General features: G+C 41.2%; 1 protein-coding gene across 15 annotated transcripts in view; it reads right to left on the reverse strand.

The window, feature by feature from the left end:
- Positions 1–531: 531 nt before the first annotated feature.
- The window catches only part of HS3ST5 (heparan sulfate-glucosamine 3-sulfotransferase 5), a 279,335-nt gene continuing 256,955 nt past the window's right edge, over positions 532–22,911 (reverse strand). For all 15 annotated transcript variants that reach the window (XM_048844754.2, XM_048844753.2, XM_048844749.2 and 12 more), the window contains 2 exons: positions 7,482–7,620; positions 532–2,299 (listed from right to left, as the gene is read on the reverse strand). In XM_048844754.2, coding sequence (XP_048700711.1) covers positions 1,369–2,299; positions 7,482–7,588 — 1,038 coding nt within the window. In that variant the 5' untranslated portion in view covers positions 7,589–7,620 and the 3' untranslated portion in view covers positions 532–1,368. The remainder of the gene's footprint in view (positions 2,300–7,481; positions 7,621–22,911) is intronic.

Raw genomic sequence — 22,911 nt, forward strand, 5'->3', positions numbered from 1 at the left:
TTCATTTCCTGAATGAACACTTGAGCTATATGTTTATGTCAGTGGTAGCAGCTCTATGGCTTGTTTGTTTCTAGGCAGACCTATATATTTTCACTTAAAAGCAGGAATACCACAAATGTTTTCTTTGATTTGTTCTAAACCTGTTTGTCTCTCTGTCATTTCATTTTTTAATGACTGCTTTGCTCTTCTGATATACCTGTTTATAGACATCTTTCACTCTCATGGGCAACTGCAACTGAATTAATTATTTCAAAGCGCTTTAACTGAACAGCAATAATGTTCTTTGAGGTGTGTATTACACCAGCTTTCCAGACGGTTGAGTTTTTTAATAAACTCAACTTCAATTCATATATCAGTTTTCTCAACTGTCCAGAAATGAGGTTTACAAGTGCAAGTCTCTCTCTCTCTCTCTCTCTCTCTCTCTCTCTCTCTCTCTCTCTCTCTCTTTCTCTCTCACACACATACACACACATGCATTTTTGCCTCTGGGATCACCCCAATATACACCAAACAGCAGAAGGTAGAAAATAGTTGCACATATAGTAATTTTAATCCATTCCATTTTTAAATACCACAATAAATTTAATTTTCACAATAAATTAAATAGCCATATTCAGTTTACAAAATAGAATTACTTAGTGTGAAACCAGTATTTACAAACAATATACACTATATACATGATGTTTCTCTTTGTTGACACACAAGCATAGACGAAAAAATTATTTGATTTTTTTTCATATATGATTGACATGCTACAAGTGACACTATGGTCCATACAATAAAACAATAGTGCAAACTCACCACAGGAACTTTGAACCAATGTTGTTTGTACGAGATAGGATTTTCTTTTCAAATAATAAGAAAATAGTATTATCCAGTATCACTATAACAATTCATCATTGTATTTAAAGTGTCAGAATTCCTTTAGCAAGGTGCATACTTAATATAGCCTGAATGTTATACTTTCCAATATACCCTCACAGCTACATACAATTCCAAGGTGAATTTGCATGTTCTAAACTAACATTCTGTCTGGGTCTATAAATGTGTCACATAATAAATGTTATTGAGCAAGAGGAACACTGGCCCTTTTGCACACTATCTGAATTTATTCCCCTAAATACTACCTTGTCCTTTATTTGTATAGCTTAAAATGATGCAACTATGTAGAGAGTAAAGTTATGTTAGTTACTACTCTGTAGAAAAATTGATCCCATCTTATATTTGGTCACACACTGCATATGTACAAGTATGCATGAAAAAAAGTTAATTTGATAGTTGTGTCTATGAAAAGTGCATATTTTTACTCTAGAAGAGACATTGCTGCTTGTCTCCAGGTGCAACACATAGTGTTGTATGAAATTTAGTTTAGGGCCAGTTAAATGTCCTCCCAGTGATCTGGTAAAATTTTTGATTAAAAGGGTGAAAGAACTTGCGCAATTTGGTAATGACAGAGGAATCCACCTCTGGATGAATGCGTCCCTTGCTACCCGCCAGGCACTTGTTAAAGACAATGTTAAATCGCAAGCAGTAAAACCCTCTGGTGACATTGAAGTATAAATTGTACTGACTTATCCTTGGAGGAAGATTTAGGAACTTCTCCACCAGCTGGAGTTCTGGGAGTGGTTCGGTAATGAGCCGATCTCCATCTACAATATGAAACTGCTCGATTGGAAAGTATTTTAACCATCTCTCCAGATGTTTTGTGTAGATGCTGGTTCTCACTGCCTTATACTTAGTGTTCACTTCGCAGGTATTAGGATCAATAGCCAGCTTCTCAAATTTGTAGTAGGTTTTATTCTTTCTTTCCTTCCCCTCCAGCACCTGAGTGTAATCAGAAATAGCTCTTGTTGTGGGTTCCCTGACAATGATCAGTAATTTGATGGATGAGTTCATTTTATAAATCCTTTCAGGTACCTCCTCTGTGATAAAATATGCAGGGCTTTTCTCAATTGTTATTTGATGAGGGTAAGAAAAAGGCATTTTTTTCCTGTACCATTCAATACCCTTGGCATAGTTCTCGTCGTTATCAAAGAAGTGAATTTCTTGAGAAGCTTTGACCACTGCCGGATGGAGGTTCAGCATCTCAAGCAGTGCACGGGTGCCTCCTTTCCTCACCCCAATTATAATGGCCTTAGGGAGCTGCTGAACCAAATTGTGAAGTCGGATTTGCTCCTTACTGGCGTTGCCCTTACGGAACTCATGTAGCAGCCCACGCTTGAACTGCAGAGCTCGGAGTGGGATCTCGTCTTGGCCATGGGGTCGAAGTCGATCATCAATGGGACAAATGGGCTGCAGCCTGAAATCAACAAAACAGATGAGATTTTGTTCTGTTATAAACCATAATGAACATACGTTTGCAAATTTTATTTTAATCCACCCTTTATTAAATGGGGCAGACAATCTGTGGCATTTTTAATATTCTTCCAAATTCCTATTCATCAAGCTCTTAATTGATAGCAGCATGTTCACAGCACAAGAAAAACAAGTGGCCTGGGTCAAATTAGCACCTGCTTTACAATGAGATATTTGACAGATCTGGGCAATGTGCTTTTGGTAGAAAATCCTGAAACAAACCGATTCCTGATGTGTAGTGCTATTTTTGGAAGTAATATCTTGTCATTTAAGATATTTATACTTTCAAAATGCTATTAATAACCTAAGATATGGAATAATGAGCCAATTGTCAGGATTCCAAGAGACAAAATCCATCATAATCCCTGAAAACACTAATGCTCAAGTTTGTACATAATCTCTCTCTATATATATCTATATCTATAGATGAGTATTACATACACACACACACACACACACACACCCCTCCCCCATATAAAAAGAGCATTATTAAGGTTGCAAGGTGAAGCACTGAAAAGTTGGGAAATGCCAGAATTAAGTGTGTGCATTATGATAAAGTCCTTATTTATATGTTTATATAGTATTTTAGGCACAGAACCCCTGCTAATAATGTTGTTTTAACAAAGTTTTGTGTGTGTGTGCGTGTGTAATTTACTAGGTTTTTATTAAAAAGCAAACTGAAAAAAACAGAATTTCCATCATGTGGCATCAAATTGACATCCACACGTTCATCTGCAGACTTGGAACCTTTAGAACCACTGCAGAGACTTCTGTCACTTGAAGTAATAGAGGGTCTAACAGCGGTAGTATGTTGTCATCAGCACTTGAGTAAGAGGCAGCACAATTTGCCAGCAGATTTCACAGATATTTGCTGACAGCAGAGGAATAGTGAGACTCCGTAACCTTGGGTTCCATTCCAGCCTCCAGAGGGGTATGTGCTCTTGTGTTTTTGCCCCAAGCTTGACTCCTTCTGTCCTGTTCCCTCCAGCCTGTTCATGTACCAGTCTTGTCTCTTTCCCACCCTTGGATCCTTACCTATCTGGTTCCAGTCTCTGTTCATCTGGGTTCTTGTCCCAGTCCTAGTTTTTCCCTTTGGGCTCTCTGTTCAAGTCCCAATATCTCTCCCAATCTAAGTTTGACCCCTTCCACATGCTCAGTCCCCAGTCTCCTTGCCCAGCCAGTCTCAGTTACGCCTCTCTCTCCTTCTCAGTCTCCCCGGATCTTTGTCCCAGTCTTCCTTCTTCCTGGGCTTTGTTCTAGACTCTTTGTCCAGCCAGTCCCAGTTGTTCCCCACACCCAGCTCCTTGTCAGATCTCCTTGTTGCCCCCCAACCACCTGGCTCCCAGTCTCCCACCATTTCTTTCACTGACTTCCAGTCCCAGCCTCCCTGCCCAACCAGTCCCAGGCTCTCCTCTACTCCCCCCAACACCCAGTCCCAGCATCCTTGTCCAGTCAGCCCCAGTCCAAGTTTCTCTCCCCACTCCAGTCCCAGTCTCGCTGGACTCCTTCTCCCAATCTACTCCTTTCCCACACCCAGTCCAGCTTTTGTTACCTCTGCATTTGAATAAGATCATAGAATCATAGAAGATTTAAAGATGAGGGTTGGAAGAGACCTCAGGAGGTCATCTAATCCATCCTACTCCATGCTGCCTGGATGCCAGTAAGTGTTCGGGGGGGTGAGGGGGGGGGAAGGGCGGTCATTGAATGCATAGGAAGGACAGGTTCCCTGATTTCAGGTCTGATGCCTGGCTCCACCATTGCCTGAAGCACCTGGGAGCAGCCATTACAGGGAAAATCCAGTTCTCCCTGTAGGCTGGGCTGGAGCATGCTCAATTCCTCTCTGGGGATGGTTCATGCACAGTCTGGTCTACACAAGCTTGAGTTTGCTCAATGAGGATGGAATCTTTAGAGTTTTTAACTGTTCCTGAGCATTGCAAACTGTGACTTTTCAAAGGCTTATAACTTGGACACATTTGGGCAGATTTTCATATGGATGCCAAAAGGCACATCCTTGACACAAAGGCCATGCTCCTGCCAAATTTCAAGTCCTTACTCCAAAACAAGGGGTCACTAGATATCCTCAAAGAACAGGTTGCCAGAATGTTTTAATATGGGCAAAATAATATATTCAGAAATGGCTAAATTGTTTTGACTGAAAGTTTCCAAAAATATTCATAGAGTCATAGATTTTAAGGGACCACTAGATCATCTAGTCTGACATCCTGTATATCACAGGCCACCTGCACCAGCCAGCACCCACATGGGTGACTAGAATTGTACACACTATTCCAAACGAGGGCCTACCAATGCCTTGGAAAACGGTATTATTATTTCTCTACCTCTACTGGAAATGCCTCGCCTAATACATCCTAGGATTGCACTTGCCTTTTTTCACAGTTGCAGCATACTGATGGCTCATAGTCATTCCGTGCTTGACCTATGCAACCAGGTCTCTCTCCTCTGTCGCTTCCAACTGATGAGCCCCCAGCTTGTAGCAGAAATTCTTATTATTAGACCAGAAGTACAGGACCTTGCACTTTGTACTATTTAATTTCATCCCATTTCTATTACTCTGGTCTTCAACCAGATCTCCCTGTACAATATTGGGTGCCTCCCAACTTAGTATCATCAGCAAATTTCATTACCACACCTACTTTGTGTGCCAAGGTCATCAATAAAATATTGAATAAAATTGGTCCCAAGACTGATCCTGGAGGAACTCTGCTAGCAACCCCTCTTCAGTTTGATAATTTACCTTTCAGCACAACCAGTTGCCTTATCTCTGTTAAGCAGTTCCTGAGGCAGACACCTGGAATGGGAAGTTTCAGCTCAGATGGTTAAAGTTTGGGAAAGTTATAAGTAACTGAAAACAGGGTCTTTTTTCATGGTAAGTCTCAGGCATCCTTTATAATAGATAGTACAACCAGCCATGCCTATTATATTAAGCCCTTAATCCCTGATCCTCAAAGGTATTTAGGTGCCCAATTCCCACTGATGGCAGTGGAAGTTAAGTGACTAAATACCTTTGAGGATCTGGGCGTAACTGACTGAGGCTCCAATCACAAGCCTACTGAAGTCAATGGGAGTCCTTCTACTACTGACTTCAATGGGCTTTAGATTGGGCCCTAACACACCTGTAGAAAGGCTCTTTCAGTTGGTCCTTCTATGTCTCTCTGGGCTTGTCTTCACTACCAGGGTAAGTCGACCTAAGTTACGCTACTTCAGCTACATGAATAAAGTAGCTGGAGTCTACATAGCTTAGGTCAACTTACCCCGGTGTCTTCACTGTGCTGCGTCGATGGGAGATGCTTTCTGGTTGACTTACCTTACTCTTCTCAGAGAGGTGGAGTACCGGGGTTGACTGGAGAGCACTCTGCCATCGATTTAGCGGGTCTTCACTTGACCTGCTAAATTGACACCTGCTGCATTGATTGCCAGAGCATCGATCTCCCCTGTAGTGAAGACACGCCCTCTCTCTCTCTCTCTCTCTCTCTCTCTCATGAAGAGTACAAATAGAGTGTTGTAGCTGTTTTGGTCCCAGGATATTAGAGAGACAAGATGGGTGAGGTAATATTTTGCATTGAAATTGGTCCAATAAAAGATATTATCTCACCCACCTTATCTCTCGAGTACAAACAGAGATGTTTTAATGGCAGTGTGGTATTTTTCCACATTGCTTAATGAAAGATGAAGATAAATCATACTGTCATTAGCAATATTATATATGGAACTTCTGGAATTCACTGCTGCATGAGGTCAATGAGTTAGATATTGTGGCTGGATAATTTTATGACCATCAATAACATTTGTAGCTGTGTAAGCTTAGATAATGATATAAGGTTAATTACATTTCATGCCTCAGGGCATAAGATAAACTCCTGAAGGAGTCAAGAAGGAATTTTTGCCCCACCTACAGAATCACATAATTGGCTATCTTTAGTTTTAATGTCCTCTGAAGCATCAAGCATTGGTCACTGCTAGAGGCAAGATACCAGTTTAGGGATCTGATCCTGTGAGGCACTGAGTCCACCTGATAGCATTGAATGCCTTCCTCAATAGTGGGACTGAAGTGAATGGAAGAGGAAGGCAACACCAACACATAGGGATGGGGCCCAGGTTGGTCAGTAGTCTGATTTGATATTGCACTTCCCATGTTGTTCCTATGCAGTTTTACATGCTCTAGATATTTTGAATAGAAGCATGTCACAGTTTTGCACATCAGCCATATTTTTCCAGGGTAAGGGGTGAGCAGGGTCACTGGCACAGATATGCGTACACAACCCCAATTTGTACAGACCTAGGCCTCAACCACAGGGAACCCCAAACTCTTTTTTCAGTCATGCTTCCAAAGCTGGCATCTATCAAAGCAATCCCAGGTCGTTCTAAGGTCTCAAAGACATTATCAGCTGTTAGAGATAGGTCTGTTACATCCCAAATAGTTTCTAAGGGTGTGCCTGGTCAAGAGTGCCAAATACTCTCTAATTTCCTCTCTGTGGATTTTCCACTGCTCTCAAGGAAATCACTTGCAGACACAACCTCCTTGTCTGGTGCATTCAGCTTCAGAACATCATGGCTAGTTAACATAGTTAAAATTCTCAAACCCTGCAGCAATCTTTCAAGCGCAATAGGATTCAAAACTTGATAAGCTACTCTGCAGGCTCATACATAATTTTAATTACCACTGTCGCGCATTAATTGCTTTTCCGTAAATTTAGAAAAGAAGATACATAAATACATCATAACTGTTTTGCTGAGACTAGAGGTCAACGCACAGATGCACACAGACAAAAATGAGCTACTGTAATGACATTTGTACCGTATGCTGCTTTATTCCTCCTCTGAAAACAAGCTCCAATGCACACAGAATACAAATAGACAGATAGAAATACTTTGACTTGGACAAGCAGCACCTCTCTCCCTTCTCCCACTCCCTCCCCAGAAAGAGAAGGAAGAAATAATGAAAATCAGTATTAAGGTGCATAGTCTTTCTATACATCAGTAGGAAAAAAACCTGGAGATCTATATGTTTTAAGCAAACAAGGAGAAAAAAACCCAGTTATAATTAATAAATCCAGATCCATTTATAATTAAGACTGTGACTTATGCCTGGTTGTTTAATTACTTACCTATCCAAGCTCCCAACTCTGGCAACTAGATATAGGAGACTTCCAATAGCAAGGCTGCCTAGCACAAAGAGCTTCTGTCTCAGCAACGCCTGCTGTTTGAATAGCATGGCCCTCCATCAATCTTCAGGACTTCTTCAGTCTGCAGGGACCAGAACACATAAACCACTCATCAGCAAGTGGCAATACACTGGCTAATGTTTATTAACAGGCAGGCAATCAATTCTTACAAGTGATTAAGCCTCACTTGCAAAAATCTTTTAAAGCGGCATTGGTATTAGATAAAACTTGTTTATTTTGCTCTTTTTCCACCATTCATAATGAAGCCAAGCAACGTATCTAGGAAGTGGAACTTACTATTTAAGAGCCAGTTTAACTATGTCCACCATTACTAGGAGAAGCAGGGTCCAGTGGCTAGAACCTGGGGACTGGGAGTCAGGAAACCAAGTCAATTCATCTCCCTCTGTATCTTGTTTCCCTTCCCACCCTTCGCCTGTCTCGTCTGTTTAGCTGGTAAACCCTTTGGGGGCACAGACTGTCTCTCATTACGTGTTTGTACGTAGCCTATTACAATGGGCACGAGATTCTGACTGAAGCGTCTGCTGGTACATCTGCACAGCTTGTGGCCGCCAGCCCCCCCCCCCCCCCCCCACCTGGGCTGATAGACTTGGGGCAGCAAGGTTTTCACTACCACTCTTAAAATAGACAGCGCTTTGAAGTTTTGGCTCAGGCTGGAGCTCGGGCTCTGAAGGCTAGGGAAGGGGGTGGGCTTCAAGCCTGAGCCTCCAGCCCAAGCAGTATGTTCAAAGTGCGGCCTATACAGCTACATTTAGCATGCTGGAGCAACCCCGCTGCCCCGAGTCTGTCAGCCCAGGCTGGGAGGTTCACTGACGTGGGCTGTGTAGACGTGCTGTAAGATGCTTCTGTAATGCTAATAAATAATAATAATAATAATGTCTAGTAAAGATATAGAAGCAGATCATGGCTCCAAGCCTTCATTTAGCCTGTAGTACTGAATTCTTTCTTATTTATATGACAGTAGCCCCACAGTAATAGTCCCAAGATCCTGGCTGCATAGTGCTGGGCACGGCACAAACACAGAGTAAGAGAGAGTCCCTGTCCTGAAGAGTTTACAGAGGAAGCATTATTGTTCTCTTAGGGAAAAAAGAGATGGGGAACAGTACAGAGAGATTCATGGATTTGCCCAAGGTCACAGAAGAAATCTATAGCACAGCTGGGAATTGAACTGAAGTTTGAGTTGCTGCCTAGTGTCGTAACCACAAAACCATCTTTCCTCTTTTTTTTTTTTTTTTTTGTTATATTTTCCCCCAGCCTTTCGAAGTTAAACACAAAAATGCTCCCAAAATAAAGAATTTTAGATTTTAAGCAGTGCAGACAATACATAACTGGAGCTTAATATGTGAACAATTTAAAAGTGAGGAAAAAATATACAGATATTACATCTCTGTGTAGATACATTATGACTAATTACTACTTTAATTAAATTCCTTTAATTAAGAAATAGGGAAGGGACAAGAAATGATGATGATAATGAGAGCAAATTTCCATAGGTTTACAGTCTTAAATCCTGCACTGCTGCTTTCTGTAAATAAAAGAAAGGTTTCAGTATTACAGTAATTGGTTCTGAATTTCAGTTCTCAGGAAACATACACAATCCTCTCCATATGAGAATAAAACACAGTCCAAATGTCCTCCCTTCTCTAGCTACTTGGATCCCAATGGATTAGTCATGTTAAATCACATCTGCAGGACTTTCTGTAATTATGGAGATCTGCAGAACATAGTGAAATTAAATTACAGATATCTTGGCTCCTGCACATAGATTCCATAGGGTCTCATTCTCTCAGTAATCATGTTGTCCTTAACATATATATATATATATATATATAGGCTCATTGGGATTCACAATCCCTTTAAAACATTTGCACCAGTTTTGTGTGTGTGTGCAAGATTGAGAGAGAGCGTTATAGAGCAAACAATTGCTCCATTACCAACCAGGCTGAACTACAACAGCAGCTTACATATTTACATTTCACGCACACCACCTATTCCCTATTTCACCACTTCTGAATTACTCATAACATTTGCAAACAAATTCATTTGGGGTGAATTTTCTGTGCTTGGCTTCAGCTCAGAGGTGATTTATTTGTAAAGTTTCATGAAAATTTGTCCAGCCAGTTCTGAGTTTTGCATGTATTAAAACAAAAATCCCATTTTCTCCATATATTTCTATCAGAAATGTGGTGCGTGCCTATCTAAAGAGTAGAAAGAGTTTTGTTCATACTTGGTTTGTTTTTTGCAGATCTCCTTGAGACCAGAGAAACCAGTCAAATTGGAAGGAAGTTTTGAAGTTATAAGAGCTGACCTTTTTTGTGCACATGAGTAACAGTTTTGTCTTTTATGTTTCTTTGCTCAATCGGCAGCTTAGAAACTTGCAGGGGAAGGAGGGAACACAAGCATAACAGGTCTTTGTTATTAGGTTCTTCTGCTCAGTGCACTGTAGCTTTGAATGTTGGGAGCACTGTGAAGCAATCAGGCATAATATAAATTTTCAAGAACGTTGAAGGCCAAATTAATTCCTGCTGTAACTCCCTTGACATCAGTAGAGTTAGAACACAGATCATTTGCCCCTTAAAGCCCTAAAACCCCGCTTCTAGCAATGCCTGAAAATGCTAACTCACATGACACCATCAGAACGCCAATTAATTTTTTAAAAATAATTTCAAAGTTTTGAATGGTGCATTGCTCTCTAATCTTTTTGTCTGCCTTTTGGCTCTCAAATTCCTTTGAACAGGAAGCATGTGTTTATTTATTAATTTTTTTAATCGTGTGAAGACCATTGTTGGTTATGGAAAAACAAATGAATCATTAATGTATAAAGCTCATCTTGTAAGTACATCAAGAAGCCCGGGCTAGTGGTGGCAATGAAAGCACTTGTAGCCCCTTAAACCTCATGTAGCTCAGAAGCATAGACCTAGTAGCCCAGGTAGTCTTGTGTTCTAGTCCCCCTCTGCTGGTGACTAGCTCAGCAGTATGTTAGCACTTTCTGAGCCTGAGTCAAAGCCTACTGAAGCTGATTTGAATGCAGCGAGTTTTCTAAAACCCTTGCCATAAAATTTACAGTTATACCTGAAAAAACTACTGTGAAGTAGTTAAATAAATATCACTGCCATGATTTTTACAATGGAACAAGGGTTAGAGAAGTAATTTCTTGACACCTGAAATGACTGTATCTTGGAATAACTAGTTCTAAAGCACATAAAAATTATTTGTTTGTCATCCTATGCAACGGAGGAATGGGTTCAAGAATTAGTTATAGTTAAACCACTAAGTAATACCAACCGAAATACAATTAAGGTAAAAAATCCGTCAGACAGGAATGTTACAAAACCTTAACATAACAGCACTTAACTTTTGAAAGTGAAGAAATGAAAACCCTCCGATTCCATGGAAGCTGCATAGTCTCTAAAAGTATGCATGCCCTCAACTAAAAGGAAGATAAGAAAGAAGATATGGCAAAGTGGAAAGACACAAGAGGCTATTTGAACCAAATAAGTATCTTTCAGAATTTGTTACTGGAAGCCACAGAAAGAAGCATAAATTGTGACAATTAAAAATATAAATTAGCAAGGCTCAGCAGGATCTTGAAGAGTAATCAACCAATGTCATAAAAACAACTAACAATAAGTGGGTTAAATATATCAGAAGCAGAAAACCAGCAAGAAAAGTGGTGGCTCCCTCAGAAAGTAAAGGGAACAAATAAGACCTTTGTAGAGATGTTAAATAATTTTTCTACATCAGTCTTTATCACAGAGGATGATGGGGAAATACCTTTATAATCAAAGGCCTCCCTGTCCATGTCCATCTGAAGGAGCACTCTCCCTCTGGGACCCCACGACAGCTACATTAGACTGAGAGAATGAAACTGTTTACAACTAGGGGAGACACATGAATGTAGCAGACAGAATTGTCCCAGCAACTGGACCATGAGTGTGGAACTTCCTATCACAAGAGAGAACCTCAGCAGTTTCAAAACTAAATGCAAATCCCATTTCTGCAGGTTAGCCTTCCTCAATCATTTTGAGGAAATTAAAATCCAAGCAAACTACTCCTACTTATCGGGAATGGAAGAGAGAGATTTTGCGTTTAGTATTTAAAATCTTGTGAGGTCTTAGATACTATGTTGATGGCACAGTGTAAGGCCTTAGATAAAACTGAGTTCAAGAATTTGTGCCAAAGACAAGTTTCAACACCACAAAATTATACTTACAGACCAAGCCCTTACTCTTCTGTGTGATATTATTACATATATTCATATAGGCTATTATATTATAGACATACCCATATATTTAGACAGATATGCAAAGAGATGGATTTAATCACAATGAAATAAGCAAAGGCACTCACTGGATTTTCATGAAACAGTCATGACACACAAAAAAGTGGTATAAAATTTCAAAATATGAAATGAAAAAACATCAACATTGTTCATGATGAAAGCATGGTTTTCATTATATAGAGAAGTATTACTATTATTGTTAAAGAGGATTTCTTTGTATCAAATTTCTAAATTAGCTGAGACAGATTTTTTGCACACCAGCAGGGGTCATCCGTTGACCAATAAAGATCTGCCTACATATATTACAGAGACAAGGTGGGTGAGGTAATATCCTGGGACCAACATGGCTATAACACTGCACTCATATATTACAGACAGATCTTTGAATCTATTGATAGTTTAAAATGTGGTTAATAAGAAATGGAACAAAGTCCTTAATACCTTTCTCTCTCTCCTTTCACTTTCTGTGTTCTTTTAATTATAAAGACACGCAGCTCCACTAGTTGTTCACTGTGAGTAAAATTCATACACCTCAAGTGGATTGGTTTTGTGGGAGGAGCTACATGGTGGCCGGAAAGGGAAAGAATCCACTCCCCCACCTGTGCGCATGCTGTGGAACAGTTTTTGATCCCCTTCATGGCCTAGGTTGGAACAGTGGCTGCAACCCCTCCTATATGAGGGTCTGTGGTCCCTGGATGCACATAGTGGCAGACACACTAGCTATGGCCTGCCCCTCCCTTGGCCTACTCTAAATGCCCACTTTGTGCTGAGTGGCTGGTAAGCAGACCTAGCATGAAATCAAGCTGAGCAGCAAGTGTAGCATTCTCCTTGTACCCATTCCACAGGTGCCCATGTCTGAGCCATTAAACTACAGCAACATTACTGAAGCTGGTGAATTGCATTAACAGAGAACTACTACACATACGATGAGTAGTAACAGTATTTTTCATTAAAAGGCAATTGATAAGAACATCAGAATGGCCACACTGGGTCAGACCAATGGTCCATCTAGCCCAGTATCTTGTCTTCTGACAGTGGCCAGATGCTTCAGAGGGAATGAACAGAATAGGACAATTATTGAGTGATCCATCCCCTGTTGTCCACTCCCAGCTTCTGGCAGTCAGAGGTTTAGGGACACCCAGAGCATGGCTTGCATCCCTGACTATCTTGGCTAATAGCCATTGATGGACCTGTCCTCCAGGAACAACATTCATCAATATATTAACAGGAGTGATGTAAGCAAGACAAGAAAAATAATTTTTCCACTCTACTCCGCACTGATAAGGCCTGAGCTGGAGTACAGTGTCCAGCTCTGAGCACCACACTTCAGGAAAGATGTGGACAAACTGGAAAAAGTCCAGAGGAGAACCACAAAATGATTAAAGTCTAGAGAACATGGCCTATGAGTAAAAACTGAAAACATTTGTTTAGTCTGGACAACAGAAGACTGTATGTAAAAAGTTGTTGTAAGAGGAGGGTGTTAAATCTCTTTATTCACTGAGGACAGGACAAGAAGTTACGGGCTTAAATTTCAGAAATGGAGATTTAGGTTAGACATTAGAAAAAACTTCCTAATTGTAAGGATAGTTAAGCACTGGTTAACTAGTTAAGGTAACAAATTACCTACAGAAGTTGTGGAATCTCCATCATTGGAGATTTTTAAGAACAGGTTAGGCAAACACCTGTAAGTGATGGACTAGGAAATACTTAGTCCTCCCTGAGTGCAGGGGATTGGAATAGATAACCTGTCATGGTCCCTTCCAGTCCTACGTTTCTATGATTCTATGTTGATAGTTACTCCATGAATGGTCTCAATAGGGACTACTCACTGAATAAGGTACAACTTAGTGTGATTAAAGGTGTCAGAACATAGCACCTCATTAGCAATTTTTGAAATTAAAAAAATAGTGTTCTCCCTCTGCTTTGAACAATGTGCATAGATAACTGCTCTAAGATTTTTTTTCTGTCAAAGCTGCCTATCCCTGAATAATATTTTCATATCTGAAATAAGACTTCTCAGCTGAAACTTAGATGCTCTTCTATTAATTAAAGCTTTGGAAAATATTTAAACTAACCACCCTCTTAGCTATTATGAAGACGGTGAAGCCCATTTTATCTAAATAAGGAGAGAGAGAGCTTGGCATTCACAGGAATTCAAAATATTAAAAGCAGTTAGAAGCATTGATGTAGAAACCATCAGCAAAGAGCCATTCATGCTGGAAATATGTTTTGCCAGTAGACTACACTCCCAGTTGAAATTTACAAGCAGATTTTCCTTGTGCTGCTTTATCAATGTATAAAAATTCCAGGCTATGGGATTATTTATTTATTTCTTTACACAGACTCATGCATGTAGAAGCATGCTGCACTAAAGAAGGTTGGTAAATATGAAGCTGTCTTTGCAACCTAATCTTAGATCTTGTTTACACTGGGATTTTTGCACTGGCATAGCTACACTAATGTAGCTGCACTGCTGAGAACCCCTGTCGTAGATGTACTGCAACAGTATAAAAAGTGACTTGCACTGGTGTGGCGTTACCCCAGTTTTTAAACCAAGGTAAGCCACATTGGTGCAAGCCACTTTTTGGAGCAGTGCAGCACATGTACAAGTCGGGGTTTGCATCAGTGCAGTTATATTAGTGTAGCTGCTCTGTACAAAAAACCCAGTGCAGACAAGTCTTTACCATGCTCTTCTTGAAATCTTATCCTTCATTGGCTTGTCTCTGTCTTCTCCTGGCTCTCCTCCTACCTCTCTAATTGCATCTTCAGCATGTTCTTTGGAGGATCCTCCTCATACTCCTTCAGCTTTCTGTAGGAGTTCCCCTTCTCTTCCTTGGCTGCCTTCTGTTCTTACTCTACACCTTATTTTTGGATAATCTCACCCACAGTCACAAACTTAACTATCATCTGTATGCTGACGACTCACAGATCTACCTCTGTACTCCAGACCTGCCTCCTGTCTGAACTAAAATCTCAGCCTGTCTCTCTGACATCTCCTCATGGATGTCTAGCCATCTGCTCAAACTCAACATGGTTAAAACAGAGCTCTTAATCTCACCCCAAACCTCGCCTTCTTTTTTGACCACTATGGACAACACCACCATGCTGCCTGTCACTCAGACCCATAACCTGTGATCATCTTCAACTTGGACCTCCATCTAGGTTCTCATATCCACGCTATGTCTAAATCTTGCTGTTCCTTTCTACATAACATCTCTAAGACATAGCCTTTCCTACCCAGATCCAGACAGCTTAAACTCTCATTCATGCTCTCATCATCTCGCATCTCAGTTACTGCAGCATCCTGTTCTCTGGCCTTGACAAATGTAATCGTGCATCTCATATCCATTTAGAATGCTCCTGCAAAGGTAATTCTACTAGCCCATTGTTTTGACCATGTCACCCTTCCTTGCATTGCCCCCTTCTCTATGTTATCAAACATAAACTGCTTGTCTTCTTTTTTAAGGCCCTTCATGGCCTATCTCCATCCAGCCTATCATTTCTCATTCACTTTCAAGATGTCAGCACTTGCTTCCCGTTCACCAATGATGGCAACCTCCGTTGTCCGCTTGTTAAATTTTCAAACAAGAATCTTTGTGCTTTCTCCCACGCTGCCCCTGCAAACACCTGCAAATCTACCTTGTTATCCACCTTTAAATCCCGCCTTCAAACTGTCTTTTGCTGTGATGCCTACAAAAACGTTGACAGTGGCTAGGCTGCTGCTGTGCTGATACCACTGCCTATCCTTCCTTGTGCTATGCTTCCCTATGCTTCCTTATGCTCCCCCCATCTGTCTGTATCCATCTGTTGTCTTGTGTCTTATATTTAGATTGTAAGTTCTTTGGGGCAGGGACCATCTGTTTGTTCTGTGTCTATCCTGTACCTAGTATAATGGGGTCCTGGTCGATGACTGGGGCTCCTAGGCACTACAGTGATGAGGAAGAGGCCTCTCTTTTGTCAACACAAATCAGTAAATACTTCTGCTCCGTCAGGGTGGATTTGAAATACGGAATCAGCTTTAATTTGCACATAATCTCTCAATATGATCCTTTCACTGCTCAAATGGTGCATTTAAAGAAATATATCTGCCAAACATGGAAAAATGAAGGCATGACAAGGCAAATAAGATATTTCTGTCTGTAAATAACTTGCTCACTCACCCACACACCCTTTTTTGCAGACAAATATAATTATTTCTCCAGGCTAACTGTGTTTTTCCCTCATTCAAAATTATAAATGAGCAAAACACAGGAAATAAAATATCACCTCTGGATCAGACAAAGAAAAACAGCATGTGACAAGACATGTTCACCCTGCTTGTGCAGGGATGGGCAAAGTTAGGATTTGCAGTGGTGCTCAAGGGATTTAGATGCCCAATTTCCATTGAAAGTCAATGGGAGTTGGGCACTTAACACCCTTAGGTTGCACTGACAATCCCAACCTTAATATTCTTGTACCAAATTAGCCTCCTATGCACAGGGGGATGTGACCAACAGACCAAGATGGGCAGTACTTTTATTGCCACTGCTCCCAGGGGTTTCATCTGGGGAGACCAGCTTTAAGTGCTTCATCCACAATCTACTGAACTGAATAAGCTTTGGGTAATGGTGCTTGTGCAGAAGGCCCGCCATAGGATCCCTGGTAATCCTTGACCACAACCCTTCTCCAGCTAATGCAGCCATTTTTGAAAGATTTTATTTCCATGTTAAGTGAAGATGTCAACGCAACTTTAGCTATGGAAAGAACGAAGAGTCCAGAGTCCATTTAGCTATGGAGTTGTCACCAACCCTTCCACAGAGAACAAGAGGTGCTGACTTTCTGGTTTCCCAGGGGGTGATCGACCCCTTCTCTGCCCCGGGCCCTGCACCCATGGTACTCCTTCTCCCAAGGCCTCACCCCATGTGTTCCTGCCCCATTCTTCCCCTTCCCCTGAGCACACCCCACCCTCCCTCTGCCTATTCCTGTCCCCACTCCTCTCCTCTCCACCCCCCCCCCAGCACTTCCTGCATGCTGCTGAACAGCTGATCACCAGCAGATGGGAGGCTCTGAGGGGGAGGAGGAGGAGCTGATTGGCAGGACCCATCAGCGGGTGAGAGGCACTGGGGGTGGGGGAGAAGCTGATTGGTGGGGCTGCCGGTGGGTGCTGAGCACCCACTATTTTTTCCTGTGGGTGCTCCAGCCCCGGAGTACCCACGAAGTTGGCGCCTATGGAGAAGGCCTCTTAAGAGCACTATTTGAGACTCAAAGATCTGTGACATTCTGCAGTGTATAAACTCTGAAAGCCAGGAACACACTTATACACTGAGCCAGACTGTTCAAGTGACAGCTCTCAGGCCCCATGGAAGAGGAAAACAATGGGGGGTAAAGGGGAGAAGCTCATCTCTGCAGCCCGGTGTTATAGAACTGCATGGTGCCAGAGAGATCTTATAAATGATCTCTCTGTTCCCTGAGCAGTACTCCTTCCCGTTCTTGAGCCATTTGTCTTTCTCCCATTGCGGTAGAGCAGGCTGCTAAAGTTACTACAGCCTTGGGGCTTTATCATCTCTCTTACACGGCTCCAGCTTGGAGGAGAGACAGATGTGCTCCTGCGCCTGTGTTAAATTACAAAGCGAACTAACCTGTTGGCAAGAGAGGCCAGAAGGGGTAATTTCTTCTGCTCCTGATCAACTGTGATAGTGGGAGCCACACTTAAAAAAAACAATAGGGGATGTACCCCCATTGGAAGAAAGCATCCTCTTCCTGTCATCAGCATGTGACACCTTTAAATTAAATGGGCCTGATTCTTCTCTCACACCAGTTTTACACTGATTTCAGTGGAGTTACTCCCAATTGATACTGGTGGAATTAAGAGAATTACTAGCTTGTGACACAACTTGATTTACACAGCGATTTTTTATAGTTAATTTCTTCAGCTCGGTTTAGTTCCTTCATCCTCTTTCCTGCTGACAGTTGCCACTGTGGTATACGATACCACTCTCAATGGTCATCAAACACAAGATGCATGAGTTAGCAGTGAGCCAGTTAAAAGAAAAAGATGAAGTGGCTCTGGTTGTAAAACTCATATAATTTATGCAGGAACTTGGAATAACCTTGGAGCTATGCAGTCTGTGTTTGCAGTGGACACCAGTCAAGTTATCCATCTGGTCTGGCTTTGTCTGCTCCTGGCTCACGTGCATTACAGAACCCACATCCTTGTTCCTTTTGGGATTATGGGATGGCTTTAGTAATGATTATGTTGTAAGAGAGAGGAGGGTGGATGAAAATCGGAATAAACACAAAATTAATTAAAAGTTTAATTTTCATTGGCTTTGAGCTATATGCAGACATGTTTATATAATACTAATATCCAAATGGACACTTACACTTTAAGTAAATATGGAATAAAAGCACAATCCTAAATCCTTAATTAGGGCCAAATCCTGTTTCCCCTGAAAAAGTAGATTTGTGCAAGGGTTCTAGATATGTGATGTTTAGATACCATGGTGATCAATACCCTGTACATGTCTCAACAGATGGAAGAGTTGGTCTAGAAATGATAAAAGAACATTCACAAATAATATATTTGCCAGCTGAGGGGGGAAAAGAATATTGAATTATTTATCAGGTCAATATTATTCAACCATCAATAGAGCTGGGAGAATAATTTACCAGTTTACTTGTGAATAATTTATTCATCATTTGATGACAGGGGGGCGGGGGAGGGCTGGAAATTAATGAAATAAACTTTATTCAGTCATAGACAGCTAAACAGGGCACCAACACAGGAGCTGAGGACATATACTCATAGAATATCAGGGTTGGAAGGGACCTCAGGAGATCATCTAGTCCAACCCCTGGCTCAAAGCAGGACCAATCCCCAATTTTTGCCCCAGATCCCTAAATGGCCCCCTCAAAAATTGAACTCACAATCCTGAGTTTAGGCCAATGCTCAAATCACTGAGCTATCCCATACCGGCTCCCACTTCCCACAGCCCCCATTGGCCTGCAGTGGCGAACCATGGCCAGTGGGAGCCACGATTGGCCGAACCTGCGGATGCGGTAGGTAAACAAACTGGCCCGGCCCGCCAGGGGCTTTCCCTGAACAAGCAGTTTCCCAAGTTTGGGAAACACTGCTCCATATCATTAATGATCTTGCTCCAACCAGACCGCCCATGACTCGGTTGCCAACACTTCAGTCAGAGAATCATAGAAATGTAGGGCTGGAAGTGACCTCAAGAGTTCATCTAGTTGACCCCCCATGCTGAGTCAGAGTCAGATACACCTAGACTATCCCTGACAGGTGTTTGTCTAACCTGTTCTGAAAAACCTTCAATGACAGGGATTCCACAACCTCCCTTGATAACCTATTCCAGTGTTTAACTACCCTTACAGTTAGAAAGTTTTTCCTGATAGCTAACCTACATCTCCCTTTCTGCAAATTAAACACATTATTTCTTGTCCTACCTTCAGTGGACATGAACAATTGATCACCATCCTCTTTATAACAGTTCTTAACATATTTGAAGACTGTTATCAGTTCCCCACTCCTGTTAATAAACCGCAGAACGACATTTTCTTTTCTTTTTTTTGCAACTGCATCACATTGTTGATTCACACATTCATTTTGTGATCCACTATAACCCCCAGATACTTTTCTGCAGTACTCCTGTCGAGCCAGTTACTCCCCATTTTGTATTTGTGCATTTGATTTTTCTTCCCTAAGTGCAGTGCTTTGCACTTGTCTTTGTTGAATTTAATCTTACGGATTTCAGACCTTCTCCAATTTATCAAGATCACCTTGAATTCTACTCCTGTCCTCCAGTACAGTTGAACTGAAGTTGGTCACTGCATTTTCGGTCTTAGATACCTATGAAGGATGGAGAGCTATGAGGCAAAGGTTTTGGCTCAGTAAGCTACAGGATCTGGTCCCATATTTCTAGGCAAGTAAAACAAAATCCTCTCTGAGAAATATCTTTGATAAGGAGTTGCTGCGCATGAAAATAAAAACACATTTAAGAAGAGAAACCATTTCATTTTGCAGCTGTAGAAATCAAAATCTTCAATGGGTACATCAACAAGCTAATAAGATCTACAACATATCTTGCAAGTTCAGCTATGAAATTGATTCTTGTAGTGCTTAGAAATTAAACAACAAAGCACTCACATTCAAAGGTAAATAAATCCTTGCTCTCTCTCCTCTCATTGCATGTGTTTTCACGTTTGCTAGTGTGCCATGCACCAATTCCAGTGACAATCTTTTTTTAAAATAATGTTTAGGTTTGTTTAATTTAACGGCATCTTCTTTAAACGTGTCTGTGGAGGGGAAAAATTCACTTGCATTCTGAGATGTGTAATTCATTCAAAAATATGCCACAACTGTAGAAAATATTTCACTGGTTTGCTTTCAGTTTGCCTTGCCACCACACAACAAAGCCATAGCAAATCCAACCTGAACAATAACCATCAGCAACAGCAGACTGCCATTAATAAAAATCAAAGAAATTGCTTATGTCGTATTATGATCTCACAGTATAACAGCTGTCATAAAAATATAAGGAAGCCTGTGTATGTGAGCACTGGAGTCTGTTCTCCCTTCAGTGTGCTAGGTTTAATGGGAAATATGTTTGTAATTTTGGGGGGAAATAGACACCCTTTATAAAAAGACTAAGTGGAAAGAAAACTACTAGCTTATCTACTTCTATCTATTAGGATTGTTTTGCTCTTTGTTCCTTTGTTAACCACAAAGTGTAAGTGCTGAAAATATAACAGAGAGAAAGTTTATGAATTATACACAGTCTCAGAGTTTATTACTGATCTCTACTCATCCTCTTGGGAATCATTGCAGGAACAGCTTTGAGCAAATTCCAAATTTTCAAATGGGCTCTCCATTCCTTTATCTCATTCAGCTTTTGATATTGTGCATAAATTATTTATCAGAGCTGCCATTATTTCCTTAGCTTGAGTTGTCCTCTGGCACCATGTCTGCAGAATGATATTCACTCTGCATTTGCAATTACTAAACTTAAAAGAAATCAGTTAATTCTTCCTCTGTTCAGTACTCTCATTTAGCAGAATGATGTGTTAAGGACTGAGATGTGAACTGAATTTCATTCTGACCCTGAATCCTAATTACTCTTTTAATCTTGCCGTTTCATTGGAATATGTAACTAAAGTTTATATAAGAAGTATTTCTCTTTTCCTTTTTTTTTAAAGGGGGATCGGGTGGGAAATAGGTTTTTTCCACATCATAAAATTGTCATTAGTGCTTCACTGAACGATGTGCTGGTAAATTTAGAACAGGGTTCTCTCTTACACACTTTGAGCCAGATTCCTTGAAGGTAATTTTTGAAGCAGTTCCACTCAGGGCACCCCAATCTCAGAAGGATCTGAACAGAACTGTTTCTCAATTACTTCCTCTTAAACCGTGTGAAAGAGGCACCTCATTGTTTCTCACTCCAATAAATACAAAATATTCTTGAGAAAATCTTGCTTATTCTGGTTGATTTCCTGTCCTATTACTCTTGTGCTGTGCCTATGTCTCTTCCCTCTTCCTCTTACACTGCTCTATCACTGACACCGATCTAATATCTAGTTACCAGTGGCTGCTGGAGATTTCCATTTAAAAACAAGCATTTGTAGTTTTGCATCTAAAATAACAGGCTGATGTATTGCAGCAGCGGCCTGATTCAGCTTCGTCTCGTATGCTGCAGAAAGGGGCTCAGAGTTCTGCTGATGCAGACCAGCCTCCTCTCACTTGTGGAAGTGCCCACCGGGGGGCACCATCATTCCACTCCTGCCCCCGGCACACCCCAATCTGGAAGCCTCCTGTGAAAGAGGAGAAAGGGTGGTAGCTGGAGAGGGGGCAATCTGTGTCTGATTCGGGCCTACCTGTACAAAGCACTCATGAAGCAACGAAGCCCAGATCCAACAAAGCACTAAAGCATGTGCATGACTTTAAACATGTGGGAAATCTCATTGACCTTAAAGGGACTCTTCTTCTGTCTGAAGTTACAAACATGCTTAAGAGCTTTGCTGGAATGGAATGTGCTGCCCCCTAGCAGCAGTGCACTGTGTTTCTCACCTGAGGCAGCTGTCAGTACACATTATAGGCAGCAATGCCTTCTACTGAGATGGGCCATTTACCTTACATCTACACAGCAGACCCTATTTTCTGCAAGTGCAGGGTCATGACCTAGGTAGATATAGCAGCAATAATTACTATACTGCCTGAAACTTTGTTAATACTAGTGGCCTCTGGTAAATTATTTCCTTTGTCTTCCATACAGATCTTTAGATCATCTCAATCTTTCAGTCTTTGAAGTTGCTTCTCTCCTCATCTCTCCATGCAAATTGTGGCTATTTCCTATCTATTTTATTTTTCCATTAGAAATAATGATGTTTTCTGGGTACACAGATAAGTCAACGCTCAGTATCGCATCCTTTACTCATGACAAGTTGTAGTTACTTTTGTGAGTAACACCACTAAAATCAATAGAACTATTTTTGACTGAGTGCTACTCATCATGAGTAAGGGGTTAAGAATCTAAGGTGAAATCCTGGCACTGCTAAAGTCAATGGCAAAGCTCCCACTGTCATCAATGGAATCTGGCCTCTAGAGAATTGCTAATGGCAGAGGGAGTCTTTCACCTCCAGGTTATCGGTCTTAAGGCTGGCCATTAATATTCAGCTCTCAGAATACATTATAGTGACACCATGGCAATGTTTTAGGTGTGCTAATGGAGTTGTCATCTTGCATTTAAAAATGAATTCACATGTAATATATAAGTTAGCACAAAGGTAGGGCTGAGTTGGGATTTTAAACACAGAAAACACAAATTGCATTTTTTGAAGGTTCACTCTACACCTTTCCCTTTCACTTTGCTTCCCTCTCTCCCCCCACATTGTTGTTGTTGGTTTTTTTTGGGGGGGGGGGGGAGTTTAGTGCTTGTGAAAGATGTAGATATAATATCCCCGGCCACACACAAGGTACAGCCCAGACAGATCCAGTACAAGCTTACCCAAACTACCTCACCAATGTACCTCAAACCTGCCCTAAAAGGACCACCTCTCAAAGTGAGAGACCTGTGACTATAA

This window comes from Caretta caretta, chromosome 3 (assembly GCF_965140235.1).
Source record: "Caretta caretta isolate rCarCar2 chromosome 3, rCarCar1.hap1, whole genome shotgun sequence".
In the NCBI taxonomy this organism is placed as follows: Eukaryota; Metazoa; Chordata; order Testudines; family Cheloniidae; genus Caretta; species Caretta caretta.